The sequence below is a fragment of the Kogia breviceps genome, chromosome 6 (assembly GCF_026419965.1).
Source record: "Kogia breviceps isolate mKogBre1 chromosome 6, mKogBre1 haplotype 1, whole genome shotgun sequence".
In the NCBI taxonomy this organism is placed as follows: domain Eukaryota; kingdom Metazoa; phylum Chordata; class Mammalia; order Artiodactyla; family Physeteridae; genus Kogia; species Kogia breviceps.
This window is the reverse complement of record NC_081315.1, coordinates 57,501,287-57,524,852: the sequence shown is the minus strand read 5'-3', so window position 1 is coordinate 57,524,852 and position 23,566 is coordinate 57,501,287. Positions and strand designations below refer to the sequence as shown.

Below are 23,566 nucleotides of genomic sequence, written 5' to 3'. Positions count from 1 at the left end.
TACCACAATAGTAAAAGAGGGGAGGAGGGAAAAGAAGAAAAAAGCAAAAAAAAGGGGGGGGAAACGCCTTGGCTCTGGAGGGCGGGGCCTAAGCAAGGTCAAGTTTTGGGTGTTGGGCGGAGCCCGTGCTCAGGACCCACAGGGCTGGAAAAGGCCCTGGGGGGTTGTAGGAGGTGGGGCTTAGGCTCAACAGAACAAAAGGGGCCCAGGTGTGCCTCCCACCCCTGGTCTCAGAGGGTGGGGGACCTCACCTGGGAGCCCAGAGGCTTCCTGGGCTCGAGTGAGAGGGGCAAACGCCTTCCTCTCCTCTCCCGCTCCTCTGGTCTTGGAGGGCCCCTCCCGCCTGCCTCTCCTGATCTCCCCTGCCTCCTTCCTATGCCCCCAGGACCAATGTGGCCGGGGGGGGGGGGTCTTGGAGGGCAGGGGACTGGCCTGGGAGCTCAGCAGGCTCCCTGGGCCTGAGTGGGTGGGCAACTGCCCTCTCCCAATCCTCCTGGAGAGCCCCTCCGCCTGCTTCTCCTGATCTCCCTGGCCTCAGGGGCACCCATCTGGCCTCCACTTCTCTTCCCCTCTTAGTCCCCCCATGTCCTACCAGTTTGCTTGCGGGTTCCTCCCATCTCCTTGGCCATCAGGGTCCCCCATCAGCGGCCAGCAGGCACCCTAGTTGTGGGGAGACCTAACTCGGCATCTTCCCACACTGCCAATTTGACTCTGCCTCCCCAAGCTAACACTTTATGATTATATGATTAGTCTGAAAAAATTAGGAGAAAATTTATCTGTTTGTTTAACTAATTCTCTCTTCAGATATGAAATGTCCTCCTCAACAGTTAACCTAACCCTATACTATGGCTTGCTAGCAATCAGGGTGGAGAGAGACTGGTGCTGACAGCTTATACCTTGCTGCACTTCCCAGCCTGAAAGGCCTGCCGGGTAGGGCTGCTAGTACTGAAATTCAGGGAGATGGACCCTGGGAGAGGACTCTGTCTAGCTGTGCAGAAACAGCCCGGAGGGCCTGTGGTGTGATCTGGGCCAAATCAGAGCTCATTGTCAGTATGCATGGCAGGGCTTGGCTCCAGCAGTGGACTCTGTTGGTGTGCACAGTAGGTGAGAGGCAGCATCAGAGAATCACATGTGAGGAGTACTCAGATGTTCCTTTCCTGGCAGAAGGGCTCCAGTTCTGCCCACCTCACACAGCAGCTTGGAGCCGGATTTGGGGCAGACAGGTCCTGGGAGAGCCCTACCACAGAGGCATCCCCAGTCCCAGGTGGCAACGCAATCACCTCGATTCCTGCAGTCATAACACCCCAGCCCCCAGCACCAGCCTAGCACTAGGCAAGAAAGGGATGGGACTCCATGGAGCAAAGAGGAGGCCCCACCCAAATCCAGTGCAGGCTCTGGTCACCACAACACCAATCATATGCCCTCTCAAGGGGATGATGCTCTGAGGAAAGATGTGGCTAGCATTCATACCAAAAGCAGCCATTGCACCAAAATTATTGGACTCATACAGTCTACTCAGGAATGCTCCCACATAAAAACAAGCCCTTCAAGACCACAGTAGATAACTGTTTCTCCTAAATTTATAGAGACATAAATTTAAGTAAAATTTTAAAAGCACAGGGACTGCTCCAAGTTAAAAGAATAAGAGAGGGGCTTCCCTGGTGGCACAGCAGTTAAGAATCCACCTGCCAACACAGGGGACACAAATTCAAGCCCTGGTCCAGGAAGATCCCACATACGGCGGAGCAACTAAGTCTGTGCACCACAACTACTGAGCCTGTGCTCTAGAGCCCACGAACTGCAATTACTGAGCCAGTGTGCCACTACTACTGAAGCCCACGCACCTAGAGCCCATGCTCAGCAACAAGAGAAGCCACCACCATGAGAAGCCCGCACACTGCAACGAAGAGTAGGCCCTGCTCACTGCAACTAGAGAAAGCCTGCATGCAGCAATGAAGACCCAATGCAGCCAACAATAAATAAATAAAATAAATAAATCTTTTGTTATAAAAAAATTTTTTTAAACAAATTTAATAACAAGAGAAATCCTCTGAAAGAACAAACAATGAAACAGACCTCTCTACTCTACTTGACTCTGAGTTCAAAAAGGAAGTAGTAAAAATGCTAAATGAATTAAGAACGATTATTGATAGAAATACAGAATCACTGTAACAAGGAACTAGGAACTATAAAGCGGAGCCAATCAAAAACAACTCAATTACCAAGATAAAAACCAATCTAGAAGCAATGAATAGCAGACTAAATAATGTAGAAGGACGAATAAGTGATCTGGAAGATAGAATAATGGAAATCACCCAATCAGAACAAAAGACAGAAAGACAAATGAAAAAAAAAAAATGAAAGCAATATACGAGGTCTATGGGATGATATGAAATGTGCCAAACTTAAGGTCCCACAAGCTGCATGGCAAGGCCAAAAAAAAAAAAAAAATGTATTTGAAGAAATTATGGCTGAAACCTTCCCAAACCTAAAGAAGAAAACACATATCTAGGTACAAGAAGCACAGAGGGTCCCAAACAAGATGAACCTAAACAGACCAACACCAAGACATATGATAATTAAAATGGAAAAAGTTCATGATAAAAAGAGGAATCTAAAGGCAGCAAAAGAGAAACAAAGAGTCAGTTACAAAGGAACCCCATAAAGCTCTTAGCTAATTTCTCTGCAGAAACATTGTCAAACAAAGTCATAAAAGGGAAAAATCTGCAACCTAGGATACTCCACCCAGCAAGACTATCCTTTAGGCTAGAAGAGATAAAGGATGTCTCAGACAAGCAAAAACTAAAAGAATACAGCAATACTAAACCTAACCTAAAAGAAATATTGAAAGGTCTTCTCTAAATAGAAAAGAAGCAAGAATCTATAGGAAAGTTTCTAGAAACATATATCCTGCCAAAATTGAGTCAAAAAGAAACAGATAATTTGAACAAACCAATCATTAGAAGTAAAATAAAATCCATAATTTTAAAATTCCCTGCAAACAAAAGTCTAGGAATGGACAGCTTCACTGGGGAATTCTACCAAACATATAAAGAAGAACTTATACCTATCCTTCTCAAATTAGTCCAAAAGACTGAAGAGGAGGGAATGCTCCCAAATTCTTATGAAGCCACCATCACCCTGATACCAAAACCAGACAAAAATACTACAAAAAATGAAAATTACAGGCAAATATCTTTGATGAATATAGATAAAAAATCCTCAACAAAATATTTGCAAACCTAATCTAACAATACCTAAAAAGGGTCATGCAGAATGTTTAAGTTGGATTCATTCCAGGGTCACAAGGATGGTTCAAATAAGTAAATCAATCAATGTGATACACCACATCATCAAAAGAAAAGACAAAACCACATGACCATCTCAATAGATGCAGAAAAAGCATTTGATAAAATTCAACATCAATTCAAGATAAAAACACTCACCAAAGTGGGTATAGAGGGAACATAACTCAACACAATAAAAGCCATTTACAACAAACCCACAGCCAACATCATACTCAACAGAAAAAGCTGAAAGCCTTCCTGCTAAATTCAGGAATAAGACAAGGATGCTCTCACCACTTCTATTCAACACAGTAGTAGAAATCCCAGCACAGCAATCAGACAAGAAAAGCACGTATCCAAATTTGAAGGGAAGAGGTAAAACTGTCACTATCTGCAGATGACATGATAGTCTATATAGAGAACTCTAGACTCCACACAAAAACTATTAGAACTAATAAATGAACTCAGCAAGGTAGCAGGATATAAGATTGATATACAGAAATCTGTTGTATTTCTTTACACTAATAATGAAATATCAGAAAGTAAAAAAAAATAAATCCCGTTTAAAATTATGTCAAAAAAAAAAACTAGGAAAAAAAACTTTTAAGCAAGGAGGTGGAAGACCTATACCTTGAAAACTATAAAACACTGATAAAGAGACTGAAGATGATTCAAAGAAATGGAAAGGTATCCTGTGCTCTTGGATTAGAAAAAATAATATTATTAAAATGGCCATACTACCCAAAGCAATCTACAGATTTAATATAATCCCTATCAAAATATCCATTCCATTTTCACAATACTACAACTAAAAATCCTAAAATTTATATGGAACCATGGAAGACCCAGAATTGCCAAAGCAATCCTGAGGAAAAAGAACAAAGCTGGAGGCATAAACCTTCCAAGACTTCAGACAATACTACAAAGCTACAGTAATCAAAGTAGCGTGGAATTGGCACAAAAACAAATAGATCATTGGAACAGAATAGAGAGTCCAGAAATAAACCAACACACCTATAGTCAATCAATCTACAACAATGGAGGCAAGAACATACAATGGAGAAAACACAGTCTCTTCAACAAGTGGTGTTGGGAAAGCTGGACAGCTACATAAAAATCAGTGAAATTAGAACACTCTCCCATAGCATATACAAAAATAAACTCAAATGGTTTAAAGACCTAAATATAAGACATAATTCCATAAAATTCCTAGAAGAGAACACAGGCAAAACATTCTCTGACATAAATTGTAGCAGTATTTTCTTAGATCAGTGTCCCAAGGCCAAAAAAGAAGAAAAGAAAAGAAAAAATTAAAGCAAAAATAAGCAAATGGGACCTAAACAAACATAAAAGCTTTTGCACAGCAAAGGAAACAATCAACAACAAAAAAAGACAACCTACAGAATGCAACTGACAGGAGTTAATATCCAAAGTATACAAACAGCTCATACAACGCAACAGCAAAAAACCAAACAATCCAAACAAAAAAATAGAAAGAAAACTTGAATAGATATTTTTCCAAAGAAGACATACAGATGGCCAACAGGCACATGAAAAGATGCTCAACATCATAATTATTACAGACAGGTAAATCAAAACTACAATGAGGTATCACCTCACACCTATCGGAATATCTATCATCAAAAAGTCTGCAAACAATAAGTGCTGGAGAGAGTGTAGAGAAAAGGAAACCCTCCTACACTGTTGGCGGGAAAGTAAATTGGTGCAGCCACTATGGAAAACAGTATGGAGGTTCCTTAAGAAACTAAAAATAGAGCTACCATATGATCCAGCAATCCCACTCCTGAGCATATATCCAGAAAAGATGAAAAACCTAATTCAAAAAGATACATGCACCTCAACGTTCATAGCAGCACTACTTAGAATAGCCAAGACATGGAAACAACCTAAGTGCCCATCAATAGATGACTGGCTTAAGAAGATGTGGTATATATAACTATATACCACATATATGTATTATAATATATTATATATATAATATTCCATTGTGTATGTATATGGATAAACACAATGGAATATTACTCAGCTATAAAAAAGAATGAAATATTGTCATTTGTAGCAACATGGATGGACCTAGAGAACATCATACTAAGTGAAGTAAGTCAAACAGAGAAATATAATAATACAAATGAATCTATATACAAAACAAACAGATTCACAGACACAGACACAGAAAACAAATGTATGGTTACCAAAGGGAAAAGGGAGGAGGGGGTAGGGATAAATTAGGAATATGCGATTAACAGATACAATCTACTATATATAAAATAGATAAGCAATAAGGATTTACTGTATAACATGAGGAACTATATTCATAATGTCCTGTATAACCTATAATGGAAAATAATCTGAAAAAAAATATATATATATATAACTGAATCACTTTGCTGTACACCTAAACCTAACACAATATTGTAAATCAACTATACTTCAATTAAAAAAAAGTAGGAGGGTTAAAAATGGGTAAGAGATTGATCCAGAAATAAACAGGAGAAGACACAAATATATATAGGAATTGAAAAAGGGAATATAACCATGGATTCAGCAGGTGTAAAAAGACATGAGATTACTGTGACTAGCTTTATGCCAATAAATTTGAAATATAAGACAAATGGACAATTCCTAGAAAAATGTAACTTATCAAAAATAACTCAAGATTAAACAGAAAACTCACATGGTATTATAACTATTAAGCAGTTTAAACTTTTTCCACAATGAAAAATACCAGGATAGTTTGGTTTTTACAGAATACTAAAGAGAAAGGAGCTGCACAGAGAACCCCAGAGATCTTCAAAGGGTTTCTAGTACTCAGCAAAATACTGATCAGTTTATACTTGTCTAAGGAAACTACCCAAGGCCAGGGAAAGAACTCAAAGGATGAAGAATAGTGACTATTCCTACCAGCCACACTGGAAAACCTTATAAGTTGTTATTTTAGCAGGGAGCTCTACAGTAAGAAGCCTTGGAAGCAGTTCACACAACAGTAAATAAAGCCCTCCCAGGAGTTCCTATCTCCTTCAGATCTCAAGAAATTACAGATGTCTGTGACCAGACTCATAGCTGATTGGAATTTCTGGCAACAAGACTACAGCAGTATTTGTTGGCCACTGCACTTTTGGACACAAGGACTCCCTTTGCAGGCCCTGCTACTGCTAGCCTGTTACTGGGCCTAATGAGACAGACTGTCTCACTAAAAGTAAAGTCATGATTCTCCAACCTAATATCTTATTGTGCAATGGGTTCTCTTTGAACTAAATTCCCATGAAGTAGGACAAACTCCCCAAAGTTCCATTGTCACATGGAAATTTTACCTCCAATTAAGGGCCAAACCTGGCCTCTGAAGCCTTAGCCACTTCCGCTAATAAATGGCTGCCCATTCATTGGACCTGCAGTTTCCAAACAGTGGTAGAGGTGTCCCTGCACGCTCTAGCAAATTCACTGGGGTACCAAGGGATATTTTAAAATTTCAAGACAAACAGAGTCCGACTTGATATCTTTCAGACACTGCATGAACTACTAGCTTTAGATAGAACACAGTTTCAAAGTTATGTTACATTCTATTCAATAACATCATATATTTGCAAAGCTGGGTTTTTAGCAATTGTTTTGATAAAAAGCAAGTATATGTGAAAAATCAATGTGGATCAGGAAATTAGGTGGTATCTAATCTGATACCAAGGTTTGAGAAGCTGTGCAGTCAGTGTCCAATAGGCACATACATCCCATTAGCAAGTCACTGTGGTTAAAAATGAAATAATAGTTCTTAAAACTTTTTATATATATTACTTCTTAAAAAACAGCTACTAAGATATTAGGACATAAATACTTATTGAGTTGAGTTTACTTAATAAATAGAAATTTTTGGCATTTATTTTAGCCTAGGGACACTCTGAAAAAAATTATGACAACACTAAAGACACCATGAACCAAGAAAGTCTGAGAACCTCTGCATTAGACAGTACAAAACCTCACCTACTACTTTATCCAAACTATTGGCTCAATGGGGGGCCTTACCTGTAAGACTTCACACCTGAAAAGACAGCTGCCATGCTGTGAGACAGTCTATAAACAGGCCTATGTAGTTAGGAACAAGAGAGGCCTCTGGCCAACAGCTCATGAGGAACTAAGGCCTTAGTCAACAACCCACTAGGAACTGAACCCTGCCATCAACCATGTGAGTGAGCTGCAAAGTACATCTTCCCCAGTCAAGTATTATGATGACTGCAGCCTTGTGAGAGATCCCGAGTCAAAAGACCCAGGTACACTGAACCCAGATTCCTGACACAGCAACTATGAGACAATAAATGTTGTTTTTAGCCACTAAATTTTGGAGTAATTTGTTATGCAGTGATGGATAACTAATATAGGTGTGAGGGTCAGTTTTATGGTTCAACTTGTCTAGGATACAGTCCCTAGTTATTCAATCAAACATTAATCTAAGTTGTTGCCTTGAAGGTATTTTGAAGATGGGATTAAAATCTATAATCAGTTACCTTTATATAAGGGAGACTATCCAAGATAATCTGGTGGGCCTGATACAATGAGTAGAAAGGCCTTAAGCACTTAGGCTTCCCAAAAGAAGAAATTCTGCCTGTGGGCACAGCTTCAGCTCATACCCAACAGTTCCAGCCTGCCCTTCCTGACAGCCTGCCCTTCCTGACAGCCTGACCTATGGATTTCAGACTTGTCTTGCTAGCCCATACAATCATGTAAGCCAATTCCTTACAACTGATTCTGTTTCTCTGGTTGGAAACCTTGACCGATACAATCAGCATGAACAAGTCTGGTGGGTGAAAGTCTGGAGGGGGGTGGTAATGAAGAGTTCTCCCTTTTCCTATAAACATGGAATAAACAGTCTGAACACCCTTCCAAATGTTCTAGGCATTGATTCATAATGTGAATTTCTCGAGCTGATGGATATGTGATATGTCACTTCCTATCTGGTTTATCTATATGGAATCTTGTTGAATCCCCAGTCCCAGACAACAACACAGAAACTTCGCTACTCCCAGGGAAGGCTAAAAGAGTGTCCATCAGAACCAATAAAGGTACTTATATTGGATGAGCCCTCAAGTGCTAGGGGTGGATTTATAAAAAATAAATCTGGATAGCTCTGTAAGTTCATCTTCTTTCCCCCTTTTGATGGCTTAGCAGAGAGTTGCCTCAACATGTCTGAGTAAGCTCAACAAAATAGACTAAAACCAGCCACTGGAGTTCAGGGGCTCTTCCTTTCCAACAAGATTACTTCTGCAGTCAGGGAACACTGATATTCCCTGCCCCCATGACTCTATTAATATGTAAAATATATTTACATATATACCATCTGGTCCCTCTCTATGGAAATGCTGTCCAAAATACCAGATGATCTATGACCAGCCTGTTCAGTAAAATAATGAGAGTTCAGGGGATGAGGTATACTCTACTATTTCTCTGCTTATAAGTTTTCTTCCAATAAATCATATTATATCTACACTGTAAGGTGCATGAAATCTCAAAGCTATGGCTTCCTGCCAGGTATTTATAATTCATCTGTAGTCCTCCCAATCCAAGTGCAGTTTTCAGATGGGGTCATTTTAAACGATGAGGAATGTAGCCTGATTACACAGCTGACCTTCTACTTTTATCAAGTTTTCTAGAAAAACAGTATAAAAGAAGGTTAACCTGTGGTAATTTTCCCATAAAGACGGATCAAGGGTTTTGTTACCATTTACTCACTCCCAAAATTTTGGATTAATATGAGTATCTTTGACCACCAGGAATTATCCTCTCCACTTCCTAACCAACTGAACTATTTTCTTTAGCTAACTAGTTTTTGTAAGGCCCACATACATTTTTATCTTGAAAATCACAAGCAAGTTTAAAGTAACAGCACAGGGCTGTGTTAGCACACTAAATTTAGCACAGTATAATTTTTAATCACTTTCATAAATGCTGCCTTTTTACATCCAGAGGTATATTCAGTCACAATGGAACAAGGTTCTGGTTATATCCTCCTGGCTTGAGCTTTTAAAACCCCTGGTTATTATCCTACATAGTGTCTCAAACAGCCTAGCTTTAATGATCACTTCAGGGTGTTTTTGATCCTGAGTTCCCATTAGTTATCTCCAGATGGCAGCAGAGGACATTGGTCAGACTCCAGTTTAGAGGTAAAGCAACACAATCAAGTGCAGTGGCCTGACTTTGCCAGAGCTCTCCAAACAAATAGTACAGGTGAGCCTCCACGGGGGTTTTCCCTTGTGGCTGGTTTGAACATTAACCTGCTGCGTAGCCTCTGCCTGACTTTCTGGGCAGGCCCGCAGAAGTCTGCCCACTCTCCTCCCCCTTCCTCACACTGGGTTCATAACACACTTCCACATGTAGGTCTGAGACTGGCTCATTCTGAATCAACCCAGCGGCTCCAGCCCTTTCGTTTATCGTGATGCCACCCACAAACATGAACTCTGTGGGCTCCACTGCCCACCTCTGTTCATCAACCAGATACGAGTGACTGATCTGGCCTACTGCAGCGACTGTAGCCAGGGTTTCTGCAGAACCAACGCCTCCACAAATAGCATTCGGCTGAGTGCCTTAGAAGCACCAAAAGTGGTATCATTTTGTCAGCCCAGCTGCAACTGGGTTTCTGGCTATAATGTGCTGGTAAGATTGAACAGGTTCTGGGGTGGAGAACGGGGGTTCTAATTTGTAGGGTTTGCTGATGTCCACGGTATAACTCTCATCCACGGCCAATTTCAAGCCATCGTGATGTATGAGGAATTGCCAAGAGATATATGCCCACAGTCAGCTCCTGTAAGCTGGTGTGAACTGGCTCCAGCTGGCTTTGTTTTTGGTCAGGCCCAGTGTATGATTGGGTGAGGGAAATGGGCACTCTTCCTCTCACCATAAATTTGCTCACTTCAGTCTTCATCTGCCCCCTCAAGGAGAACAGTTGGTCTAACTTCCAACTCAGCGCCAGGACTAAGGTGAGGCAAATGAGGTGTTTAGACTGCAAAATTTAAGGAGGCACTCACTCTTAGGATCATGCAGGTGCAGGTTGTGCAAGGATATGACCCTAAGCATGAAGACGTCCTTAAATTTTGTGCCCCAGGGATCTCAATGGCCACATAGCTTCTACCATTAAATCAAAAGTGGACCAGCTCCCCTCCCCACTCCATCTCACAGGTATAATCTCATCAGCACTTCTCTACCTGTTCTTTTTTATCTCATAATGCTCTGGCACATTTGAGTCAAGGTCTAAAAGTCTATCCCACTTCCAAGGCCCTACTTCGATACTTGCTCTGCTTGACCAGCAGCTATAGTTTTGGGTTCAGCCAGACAATCATACTCATAAGACTCCAAAAGGCATCCCCTCACCAGTTTACTCAGTTTTATAGAAGAATGCAAGGCAGGGAACACAGCATACCTATTAAAGGGTAGCATGAGAGATACACCTTCAATGCAAGTCCTCACAGCAGTCCAGGGCTGTCCTTAAGTCCCCAGAATGACATCTCAAATACAAGAAAACGTTACACAGGTGGGTGCAGGAACTATCCTAGCTTAGTAGCCTCATGCCACACATAGAAGACAACATCTCTTATATCAATCACGCCATGAGTATACTCCAGGACTCAGCAAGAAGGATACCTCAGTATGTCACACCACATTCAGGAATGCCCAAAGCTATGGCTTTCCTCCAGGTATTTATACTTCATTCACAACCTCCCAGTTCAGATGCACTGTTAACGATCAACGGTGGTTATACAGTTGTCATTCCACCTTTAGTAGATTACAGAGAGACAGTGCTAGAAGAAGATCAACAAGAGGCCATTTTCATAAGAGCTAGGAGAAAGGGTTTTGTTAACCCTTTACTCATATACCCCAAAGCACAATATCATAAAATTTCAGAACGCTGGCAGTAAAGAAAATATCCTAAAACCTCCCAGAGGGAAAAACAAGTCTCATTCAAAGTTTTAGTAATTAGAATGGCTTCACACTTTTTAACAGCAGCATCAGAAACTAAAAGACAATGAAGGAACATCTCCAAAATTCCAAGGAAAATAATTTCCAAGACAAAAATACAAATCTACAAACTATTATTCAAGGTCTCAAACACAGATTTTTCAGGTATACAAAGTCTCAGAAAATTTGCCTCAATATCTCTTTTCTCAGAAAACTTCTGAAGAATCCCTACCCCTTCCAAACTAAGGAGTAATTCAAGAAAGAGAAGGAAATCCAAGATATAGGGGATTCCTCATAGGGTAGAAGCAAAAGAAAGTCTCAGAATAGTAGTGAGGAGAGATTTCAGCATATTTTCATAAAGCAAGATGATGGAATCCAGGAGTATATCCAGAAAAAAAAAAAGAGAGAGTATCTGACATACCTAAATGTATTAAGAGGAGATTTATATTTCTAAGGATTCAGGGGGTGAATTACTGATGGGATATAAAAAGCTAAGGAAACAGAAAATCGTACAACTAATAACTCTGAGGTAACAGTAGTACTTAAAAACAAAATGGTACCAGTCTTTACTACACTGGGAGAAGGGGAAATGCACAAATGTTGAGGAGGGTGGTGGTGATCAGATTCTTCTAATTCCCTTCTCCCCTGCCTCCTTACATGACAGAGTCTGGAAAAGCTAATTACCCTCTTTTCAAGATTTTCTTGTAGTTAACAGACGATCAAGTAGCTGTCCTGGTCAATGATACGCAATCAGAAGTCGATTCAGAATTTCTGGGAAAGCTTTTACTCTCCTGATTAAACAGGCAGGTTTGGCTGCCATCCTCCTATCCTTTCTTTTTGTCTTGAACATGGACTGATGCCTACAGCTGCCAACAGTCACGCTGAAAACATGAATCAACAAACCAACATGCTAAAATTGCTGGACAACAAAGAGTCTGAGTTACTCATGACATAGTTGAGCCCCTGTACCAACTCTGGACAGCCCACCTCTAGACTTCCAATTAAATGAGAGCCGCCAGGCAGGTTTTGTTCCTTGGCCTATACCCACTAGATGCTAGCAGCAACTAAAGATAGTTGTGACAATTAAAAATGTTTCCAGTTACTGTCAGCTGACCCTAGTGAGCAAAACTGCTAGTTGAGAACCATTACCTTACATTAGTATTTTGGTTTTTTAACTTTCAATAATACCGTAAATGTATTATTTTGATACAATTAAATTATGAAAAAAGAAACTAACAGTATGAAAAGAACTAGATGAGAGACCACCAATGTTTTGTCTCCTTTTAAAACCTCCCGATTTTCTTCCTGACCTCTCCCTGGGCCTAAGAGTCCCACTCCTTCTTTCCCAGACAAGCACAGACAGGACAGAGACACTTACCACCTAGAAATGCACACTCATAATGGCTGCAGGTCTTGTTTGTGCTTTGAAGGATAAGGTTATTGCCAGCCCCACCCTGTGACACATGAAAAACCTCATTCAGAGGTATTAAAATAATTCTTTCACTTTCTTTATCAAAAAATTTTTCAACGGCAATTCCAAAGCATGTGTTGATGGTTAACAGAACGTCTTGGTCATTAGCAACTTGAGGTTTGGTTGAATATGCCAAGGTGAAATGGCCAAATCGGACTTGGTTTAGTCCTCCAAATGTAAATAAAGTAGTCTGCCTTACGCTATACACCACATTTTTGTAACTGTTCTCACAAGATCTTCTCAGCAACTGCAGAGCTTTTGTCAGGTAAAAATGAAAAGCTTTGAACTGGAAGCCATAGACATAATCTTTTCGAGACTGACCAGCCATTTTCCCAGCTTCATTGAACAGATGGTAAAAGGAAGTTTGCTCTTGAGCTTCAGAAATATATGCCATCAGGGCTATTCCATGGTTATCCTTAAAACCCATAGGGAGAAAGAGCTGAGTCTTCCGAGCTTCCCACTTGGCTTCTGCATTTTCCCACACATCTTCCAAGAGCTGGAGGCTTGCTTTTTCCTCCTTGAGCAATTGGGGAACATATTTGATTTCCATCCTGTCAGTGCATTTCAGGTATTCGTCATCGAATGCATTATCTGCCATATCTAACATTTCAGCTTGTACCTTCAAAGGAAAAGGACATTAATACTCTTGAAATAAAGATATGTGGTGTACATCATTTCTCTCAATATATCGCATCCATCCCCTCATGCCAAGACTCTCTGCCTTGCTGACAATGAACTTTGGATATGTTTTTACATAGGAAGTATCTTCCACTGCTAATGATAACTTTTCTCACATATTTGTATGAAAGAGTAAATGACCATGCCTACAACTCATTCGTTTGAACCCTGTGGTATGGAGGAAAGAACAATGAGGGTGAAACTGAAGAAAATGGGTGGCAGTCCTGGCTTTGAACAATATTGTTAGCTAGATTTCCTCAACCACTCAAGACTGTTGAGTGAATCTGAAATATCTTGTATGAAACACTTTACATGAAGGATAAATATATAAAGGCAAATATTACCCCTTTTGCTTTGAGGATGCCCCCTCCCCCTTGTCTGTGTGGTTTGGCTAGGACTGATTCTGCATCTTCAGCCCCTGTGATAAGCAACGATGCAGGCTTAAAAACCAGAGCACTCCCAGAAAAACAAAAGGCTTTCTTTCCCTATAACCATAAGCTCTACGGATAATATTGGCTTGTGGCAGCCAATAGTTATCCATTTAGTCCCATGGAGAATCCTGTCTACAAATAAAGCCAACAAAGGAAGGTTTGCAGAGCTGAGAGGTGAAGAGAGAGATGAGGCCCTGATAACATTACTTAAGGCCTGAGTCTAGCTTTACCTGGAAACTGTATTTTACTTCAGTCATAAGAATCAGTAAATTCCCTATTTACCTGAGCTAGTTTGAATTGTCTTTCTGTTACAAGTAACTGGAAAAGGACTAAGCATCTTTAAATGACACACATAATGTAAGAAGCAGGGCAGTGTAGTGTAACGAACACTACTAGCTTTGAATCAGACAGATCTGGGTTCAAATTCCATTTCTGTTACTAACTAGGTACTAATTACTTATGGGAAAGTTACTTGACATTTCTGAGCTTCAATTTTTTTCATCTAAAAAATGGGGATAATGTGAGGAAATAATATCTTAATTGCAGGATTATTGTGAGGATTAAATGATATAATGAATATATGCAAAGTCCTTAGCCCCACGCCTGGCACATATCAAGCCTTCAACAAGCTGTGGTTATTCTTATCATTTCTTAATAGGAATATATGTACAGTCTTCCCTCAGCATCATTGGGGGATTGGTTCCAGGAGCCCCCGCAAATACCAAAATTCACAAATGCTCAACTTCCTTATAAAACTGGCATAGTACAGCCTTCCCCAGAGGTCCAGTGGTTAAGGCTCCATGCTTGCACAAACCAGGGGTGCTGGTTTGAACCCTGGTCGGGGAACTAAGATCTCGCATGCCATGTGGTGCAGCCAAAAAGAAAAAAAAAAAAAAGGCACAGTACAATGAATACAGTGGGCCCTCTCTATCTGCGGGGTCATGCATGTATGGATACGGAGGGCAGACTATATTATACTGTAAGTTCCTCAAGGGCATGATATGGATCATATTTATCTTCTGAATTCCAAGCATCTAGCATAGCAACTGGCAAAATATTTAGTTCAAGTGAACTAAGTAAGAACCCTGTGCTCAGGCCTATGGATCAAAACACAGGATGAGCACATCTGCCCAGAGACACCATCTAAGGGTTTCTACAAGTAAAAGGGTAATGCCCTCCATATCATTGTCTCTTTCCACTACTCTATGCTTGTATGGTACACTGACTGCATAAGTTGCAACCTCAGTTGGAGACTTTATAGAAACACTTAGCCAGGATCTGTTAAAGTTGTGGGCTCCATGTGAATGATTCTTAAAGTGTGTGAGTGTGTGTGTGGAAAGGAAGAGGCGGTGCAGAGAACCAACTTAAGAAAGCAAAATATAACTTGATTCCATATCCCACACTATCTCCTTCTCACTATCTCTCTTCTCCCCTCATAGTCAAACTTCTTCAAAAAGACAATCTGTCTTTGCCGTCTCCGTTTCATTTCCACTCATATCCCAACCCTCTTCAATCTGGTTTCCCACCCCCATTCCTCCATCCAAACAGCTCTCACTAAGGAAACATTTCTTCTTAGACTCCTTTGCAGATCTAGCATATTTTAGTTGGCCATTAAATGCTGGTGTTTCTCGAGGCTACTTATTTTCCAACTCTCAATTCCACCCTTAGGCAATTATATAAGACCCATAGTTTCAGTTATCATCTAAATACCTCTGACCTGTCCTGTAAATGCAAGATCTGTATAGCAACTGCCTACTTAATAACTCCACTTGAATTGCTCAAAGACCCTTCAAACAAAACAATCTAAGACCAAGACCAAACTTATAATCTTACTGCCTACAACTACCACCAACCTAGTCCTTATATAAAACCATCTATTCATTTGTGAAATTTTCTTAGATTTCTCCTTCTCAGTCACCCCCTGTGGCCACTTCATCATTAAGGCCTAACAAACTTCTCCAGAGTGCTTTCTGTATGTGAAGCACTATGTGTTCATATATATTATTTCATTTAATCTTCATGGTAACCCTGTGAGGTAGGTAGGTACCATTATTCGTTCCTTTTTTAAGGATGAGGAAACCAAGGCACAGAGAGATTAACTTGTTTGGAATTGATATTTGAACCCAGGCAATCTGGCTCCAGAGTCCATTCTCTTAACCAAAATGTTGTGTTTCTGATGACGAAGACCACTGACATTTATGCAGCACTTTTTTAAAAAAGAGTTTAATTTTGTCCTCATAACAACCCTTATGAAAGGCTGGGCAGACAATTCACAACACCATTTTACGAATGTAGGAACTGTGCTGGCATCAGAAACGGTCTTGATTACCAGCCACAGAATATTCTGCTGGGGAAGTCACTGAGACCCCTGAACTCCTGGGTCTGTAGGTCACTTTCCTGAAGTGGGAATTCGAGCTTCATGAGATCAAATCATTGCCATCTCCTAGCCAAGAAATGCACTTTCCTCCACAGCACAGAATGTACCAGAGTGCATCTTGGGCACCAATGTCTAATTTATCTTCAAGACTTCAACATCTTATAAGACATCATAGCCTGAAACCACCACCCCACATTCCTCACATCAAATCAAGGGTTGATCCAATATGATCCTGTCTTTCCCCCTGTGCCTCTAACCAGTCTCTGCATGTCTAATTTTAGACATCAAGTCTTTCTGGCCAAAGGCCACTGTTGATTGTGTGTTCTGTATAGTGAGTACCTTGAACACTGAAAAAGCCCACAAATGCCACCACAATTCAGGGGAAACTGAATGCACAAGGAACAGATACAAAGGCTAGGTGAACACACTGACTATATTTTCTTCCTCTGAGTTATCCATTGAAACAAAAGCCTATATGGATGAAATTCAATTACCAAAAGTTTATTACAAAAATGTGAAAATGACCTAAATGGTTAAAAAAAGAAATTGGTTAAACAAATTATGAAACATTCATAAAACAAACACATCAAATTTATGTTGCAGAAGAATATTAAAAAGGCAAATCAAAACCACAGTGAGATACCACCTCACACGCATTAGGATGACTATAAAGATAAGGAAGAAAAAGGAAAATAAGGACTTCTCTGGCGGCGCAGTGGTTAAGAATCCTCCTGCCAAGGCAGGAGACTCGAGACACAGGTTCGACCTCTGGTCTGGGAAGATCCCACATATCTTGGAACAACTAAGCCTGTGCGTCACAACTACTGAGCTTGTGTGCCACAACTACCGAAGTTCACATGCCTAGAGCCGGTGCTCCACAACAAGAGAAGCCACCGCAATAAGAAGCCTGCACACCACAACAAAGAGTAGCCCCCGCTCACAGCAACTAGAGAAAGCCTGCACGCAGCAACGAAGACCCAACACAGCAAAAAAAAAAGGAAAATAGCAAGTGGGATGTAGAGAAACAGAACCCTCATACCCTGCTGTATAAGTAATTAAAATGGTGCAGCCACTGTGGAAAAGTTTGGGGCACTTCCTCAAAATATTAAACATAGAGTCACATGACCCAGCAATTCTACTCCTGGGTATATACACAAGAGAACTGAAAATATATGTTCCCACAAACAAAAACCTTTGCATGAAAGTTTGTGGCAGGACTATTCATTCATAAGAACAAAAAAGTGGGGCCAACTCAAATGTCCACCAATTAATGAATGGATAAAAAAAATGTGGCATAACCATGCAATGGAATATTATTATTATTATTATTTTTTTTTTTTTGCGGTACGCGGGCCTCTCACTGTTGTGGCCTCTCCCATTGCAGAGCACAGGCTCCGGACGCACAGGCTCAGCGGCCATGGCTCACGGGCCCAGCTGCTCCACAGCATGTGGGATCTTCCCGGACCGGGGCATGAACCTGTGTCTCCTGCATCGGCAGGCGGACTCTCAACCACTGCGCCACCAGGGAAGCCCTAGAATATTATTAAACTATAAAAAAGAAGGATGTGCTAATATACACTGCAACATGGATGAACCTTGAAAATGTTATGCTAAGTAAAAGAAGCCACACAAAAGGTCAGATATTGTATGATTCCATTCAGATAAAATGTCCAGAATATGCAAATCCATAGAGACAAAGTGCATTCCAGGGGATGCAGGGAAGAGGGAATGAGGACTGACTGCTAATAGCTACAGGATTTCTCTTTTGGCATGATGGGAATGTCCTATAGTGAGATAGTGGTGATGGTTGCACAGCATAGTGAATATATGAAAATCACTGAACTATACACTTTAAAATGGTATATTTTGGGGACTTCCCTGGTGGAGCACTGGTTTAGAATTCGCCTACCAATGCAGGGGACATGGATTCAATCCCTGGGCCAGGAAGATACCGCATGCCGCGGAGCAACTAAGCCTGTGCGCCACAACTACTGAGCCTGCACTCTAGAGCCCACAAGCCACAACTACTGAGCCCGTGTGCCACAACTACTGAAGCCTGTGCGCCTAGAGCCCATGCTCTGCAACAAGAGAAACTACCACATTGAGAAGCCTGCACATCGCAACAAAGAGTAGCCCCCGCTCACCGCAACTAGAGAAAGCCCCACACACAGCAATGAAGACCCAACACAGCCAAAATAAATTTTTTAAAATTTATTTTTTTAAGTAAAATGGTATACTTTTATATGTGAATTATACTTCAATTTTTAAAAAGTCACACTGCAGACCAGGTTAACAGAAATACAGTGATTCTATAAACAGTATATCAGAATATTAAATTTAAAAATGGGTAAAATTTTAAGAATTTAACACATTTTAAAGAACGTACTTCAAATCAGTGGACAAACACTCATTCAGTAGTGATGTGAGAGCTAACAATGTGGCAGGAAATATCAAGTGAGATACCTGGCTCATCTTTTACATAAAAATATGATACAGAATGTTTAAAGATTCAATTGTAAAAAATGAAATCATAAACTCTCTATCAGAAAAAAAAAGAATACTGAATGTGGGAAAATAGTCACTATATAGTTTAATGGAAAACATGTAAATAAACATTGCAGTGTCATCTTATCTGAAGAAAAATACATATTTTTAGAATATCTGATGCCATGGACAGACATCTGTAGCACAATATTAACTTAAAAAGGTAAAAATATAAATACTATGTATAGTTTGAATGCATTCTTGTAAATTACAAACATAAACTCATAGAAGAAAGCTGAGAAGAATACACACCAACAGACTGAGTCTTTCCCTCTGGATGGAAGATGGTGGGTGATTTTTACTTTCTTCTTTTTGATTAATTTTAATTTTTCAATTTTCTACAGTTAACACATATCAGTGTGTAAAAGATAAGACCTACTTGTAAAAAACGAATTTACCTACTCTCTCTGTTCTCATTTCTATCATCAACCCACACAAATGCCTCAGGCAACCTTATATCAAGAGTTCCCATTTCAGTGACCACATGCTTCCCATTCCTAACATTACCTGGAAGATGTCCATTAGAATCACAGGTGCCAGCAGCATGGTGACCATTTCAAAATGTCCTGCCTTCATTTTTCTCTTCTAAATTAAAAAGAAAAAATTCCAATTTAATAGACTTAAAGAAAAGGTTTAGGGAAGTAGAAAAGGATAACACACTATATATATTTTTTCATTCTGGGTAAGAGTGGGTATCATAATGGTTAGGAAGTGATTATTAATAAATTTCCAATGGCTGGAAGGGTCATTAGACTTTGTCTGGTGGTCTAACACCCTCATTCTACAGATGAGGAAACCAAAGCTCAGAGAACTTCAGCAGTTTGCTCAAGATTAAATCTGACCATTTCCATTCTCTTTTAGACATGTCTCTCCCACCATAGTCACTGGTAGTCATTTTTTCTTCCTATCTCTAAACCTCCCCTCAGCATACATAGGAAATCACAAACTAAAAAACAACTGTTTCAAATTGGTCCCCTAGCTCCCACTCTCCAAGAATTCGTATCCATGCGTATCATCCATTCTTTGATCCTCTTTGCAAACCAAGTCATGCCCATTTGGCTAGGATGGAGGCCAGTAGTGGTTAAAACCAGAAGGTTATCAGAGGCAGTCTGCTTCTCTCAAATATTTACATTTAAGAGAATCCAAGGATAAAACAATTGTCTTGCATAACTTTCTGAAGGCAGGAACAAGAAGGAACTGGGTAGGAAGCAGTTCTAGTAAGATTATATAATTCTATCGGCTGAATGCCCAACATTCATCCCAAAGCTCATGAGACAGGAGCAGGCAAACAGGAGGGTAAGAGGCCATCAAGGTCTGAAGCTGTCTCAGAGCCATTAACTGATTCTGTTAAAGACTGGTTTATAGTTCCTTCCACATACCTACAACAAAGTTGACATGGCTGGAACTGAACTGAAATCTCTTTTTTTATCCTACCAATCACCATATTATGGCATCTGAAAACGGGGAAGAACGGCACAGGGGAAAGAAGATAATCTTCCCTTTGGCCCCAGATCCCCAACTTTATTCAGGAGCAGTTTCTTTCACTAAAGATATCAAAAGATAGTACAAACATGACACTTTTGTGTGAAGTTTCCCTTTAAAAAAAGATTTGGAAAATAATACTTGACAGATAACTGTCACAAGGCAGTATGTACCAAGCAAGCTCTGAATCAGGATTTTCTTGAAAATTCTTCACTTCCATAGTCTGAGTGTAAATAAGTAAAAATGTTTACCTGGCTTTTCTGCCTGTGGAGGTTTAAATGATGCTAGGCCTCAAACTGTTTCCCCACTCTCTCAGTGGTGGGGAGCGTGTCTTCAGGATAGGAGGCTGTTGACACTGAGAGCTGAGAAGGGAATGTTTTTCTTTTTATAAACATCCCCAGCAATAGCTTGGCAGTGGCACATTACCTCATTTGTGTTCTGCTATTTATATCTGCCCCCCAGACTATCCCTTGGAATCATTACTGTTAACACATGAAATCTCCAAGAGGCTTGTAAAGCCACAGCAATTCCCTCTAACCACACAGCATGTTCAGCTCTGAGCCCTCAGTTCTGGGCTTCTCAGAGAGTGATCACTTCCCATTCCTAACTTTTGACCCTTTGACCCTTGGACTCTGAGATGTCAGACTAAAGCAAGGATTTTACCCTAGCTAAATGGTTCACATAACTCAGGGGACTTGCTGTGTTAATCACTGGCAATGGTGATGGCTGTCACCATTCACTCAACCGGCTTGCTGTATTTTAGGTACTGTGCCAGGTGCTGGGACACACAAGTAAGTAAAATAAAGCTGAAAAGCACTCAAACTAACAAAAGACATGAATATGCATACTTAACCAGAATACATGTTAAGAATCTTAGGTACAGGCAAAGCCCAGTGAGAACACTAAGAAGGGAAGGATTTGGTAATATCTACAACTATAGCTCTCATCTGAGTAAAAGTACACCTAGTAAATATATTGACTGCAGTGCTGAAGAATACTTAAGAATTCACTGACTATGGATAAAAAACCGTGAAATGTCCTAGGAAATTCATGCATATGTGTATCAAAATTAATTAACAGAATATTTAGAAAGTAGCACTATTCATAAAAGCCCCAAACTGCAAACCACCCAAATGCCTATAAACAGTAGAATGGATAAATTATGGTGTATTTATACCATGGAATTTTGTATAGTACTGAAAATTAATAAACTCTTAACTATACATATGTGCATAAATACCACAAATTTTAAACCTATGAACAGATACAAACATCTACACACTGAATGATTTAATTAGTATAGAGTACAAAATCAGGCAAAACATTTCTATGGCATCAGATGGCAGAACAGTACCCTGAGTGGGAGGTAGTAACTGGAAGAGGCACAAGGGGAGCATCTGGGATGCTAGTTAGGTTCTGTTTTTGGTTCTGGGTCTCGATTACACTGATATATTGTTTATGAAAATTCACCAAGCTATTACATACTTAAATGTATTTTTCTCTCTGTGTGTGTACATATATATTTACTCAATGAAACATTTTAAACTGTCATGAAGTGAACTTACTTTTACAAAACCCATCTCTCCTCCTCAGACTCTTCCAGACATCTAGCCTCTACCCACCTCACTGGCTAAGCAATTTAAGATTAAATACACTGAACAGGCTCTTAGTAATTATATCATTTAAAAAAATAGAGTTTAGTTAGAAAGGAAAAAGCTTGCACATGTTTTCAGTCCTTAGGCTCACAATGACCAGCATTTTAGGCTCAGGCATGTGGGCCTAAAGGGGATGAAGTAGTGGGATTTTCCTGTATTTGGGCCCCTGAAGCGTATCAGATTCATCAATAAATCACACAAAAGACTGAGTCTACCAAAAAGAGCGTAACACTGCATCAAGTTCAAGGCAAGGTTGACCTTATTTATTCCCAGTATGCTTTTGCTCCATTCTTGTTTTCTTTCAAGAAAACATAGTGACTTGATATTTGTATATACTGTGACATGATCACCACAATTAAGTCTAATTAACATCCATTACCATACACAGTTGCAAAATATTCTTTTGTGTGATGAGAACTTTTAGGATTTAGTCTCTTGGCAACTCGCAAATGTGCAATATAGTATTATGAACTCTAGTTGCCAATTAGATCCCCGTGACTGACTGACTTTGTAACTGGAAGTTTGTGCATTTTGACTCTCTTCACCCATTCTGCTCAACTCCCACCCCATCCCTGGCAGCCACCAATCTGTTCTCTGTATCTATGAGCTTGGTGGTTGCTTTTGTTTTTAGATTCCACATATAAGTGAGATCATACGTTATTTGTTTTTCTCCATCTGACTTATTTCACTTGGCAAAATGCCCTCAAGATCCATCCGTGTTGTTGCAAATGACATTATTTCATTCTTTTTATGGCTGAGTAATATTCCATTGTATATAGGTGCCACATCTTCTTTATCCATTCATCTGTCGATGAACACTTAGGTGGCTTCCATACCTTGGCTACTGTAAATAATGCTACAAAGAACATGGAGGTGTAGAAATCTTTCCAACTGTTTTCATTTTCTTTGCGTAAATACCCAGAAGTGAAATTGTTGGATCCTACAGAAGTTCTATTTTTAATTTTTTGAGGAAACCTCATACTGTTTTTCATAGTGACTGCACCAATTTACATTCTCAGCAGTAGTGTACAAAGGTTTCCTTCTTCATATCCTAATATTTGTTATTTCTTGTCTTTTTGATAATAGCCATTCTAACAGGAGTGAGGTGATATCTCATTGTGGGTTTTTTGTTTTTTCTTGGCCGCACTGCACAGCATGTGGGATCTCAGTTCCCTGACCAGGGATTGAACCCATGCCCCCTGCAGTGGAAGCGCAGAGTCCTAACCACTGGACAGCCAGGGAAGTCCTTCTCATTGTGGTTTTGATTTGCATTTCCTTGATGATTAGTGATGTTGATCTTTCCATGTGTCTGCGGGCCATCTGCATATCTTAATTGAAAAAATATCTATTCAGGTCTTTGCCCATTTTTTATATAGACTTTTTTTTCCTATTGAGTTGTATGAGCTCTTTATATATTTTGGATATTAACCCTTTATCATATGTGTGATTTGCATATTATCTCCCAATCAGGCTGTATTTTCATTTTTTTTTTCTTTTAAACAGGTAAGTCCCTGGGGGCCTTTTTTAAAAAAAAATTAATTTATTAATTTATATTATTTATTTTTGGCTGCAGTGGGCCTTCATTGCTGCATGCGGGCTTTTCTCTAGTTGCGGTGAGTGGGGGCTACTCTTCGTTGCAGTGCGTGGGCTTCTCACTGCGGTGGCTTCTCCTGTTGCGGAGCAGG

General features: G+C 40.1%; 1 protein-coding gene across 2 annotated transcripts in view; it reads right to left on the bottom strand.

The window, feature by feature from the left end:
- The window catches only part of ART3 (ADP-ribosyltransferase 3 (inactive)), a 35,641-nt gene extending 15,058 nt beyond the window's left edge, over positions 1-20,583 (bottom strand). For both annotated transcript variants that reach the window (XR_010841023.1, XM_067035852.1), the window contains exons 1-3: positions 20,478-20,583; positions 19,252-19,329; positions 12,622-13,333 (exon numbers count right to left, since the gene is read on the bottom strand). Coding sequence is in view for 1 of the 2 variants with exons in the window: in XM_067035852.1 (XP_066891953.1) it covers positions 12,622-13,333; positions 19,252-19,320 (781 nt within the window). In the remaining variant the exon portion in view is untranslated. The remainder of the gene's footprint in view (positions 1-12,621; positions 13,334-19,251; positions 19,330-20,477) is intronic.
- Between the last annotated feature and the right edge of the window lie 2,983 nt (positions 20,584-23,566).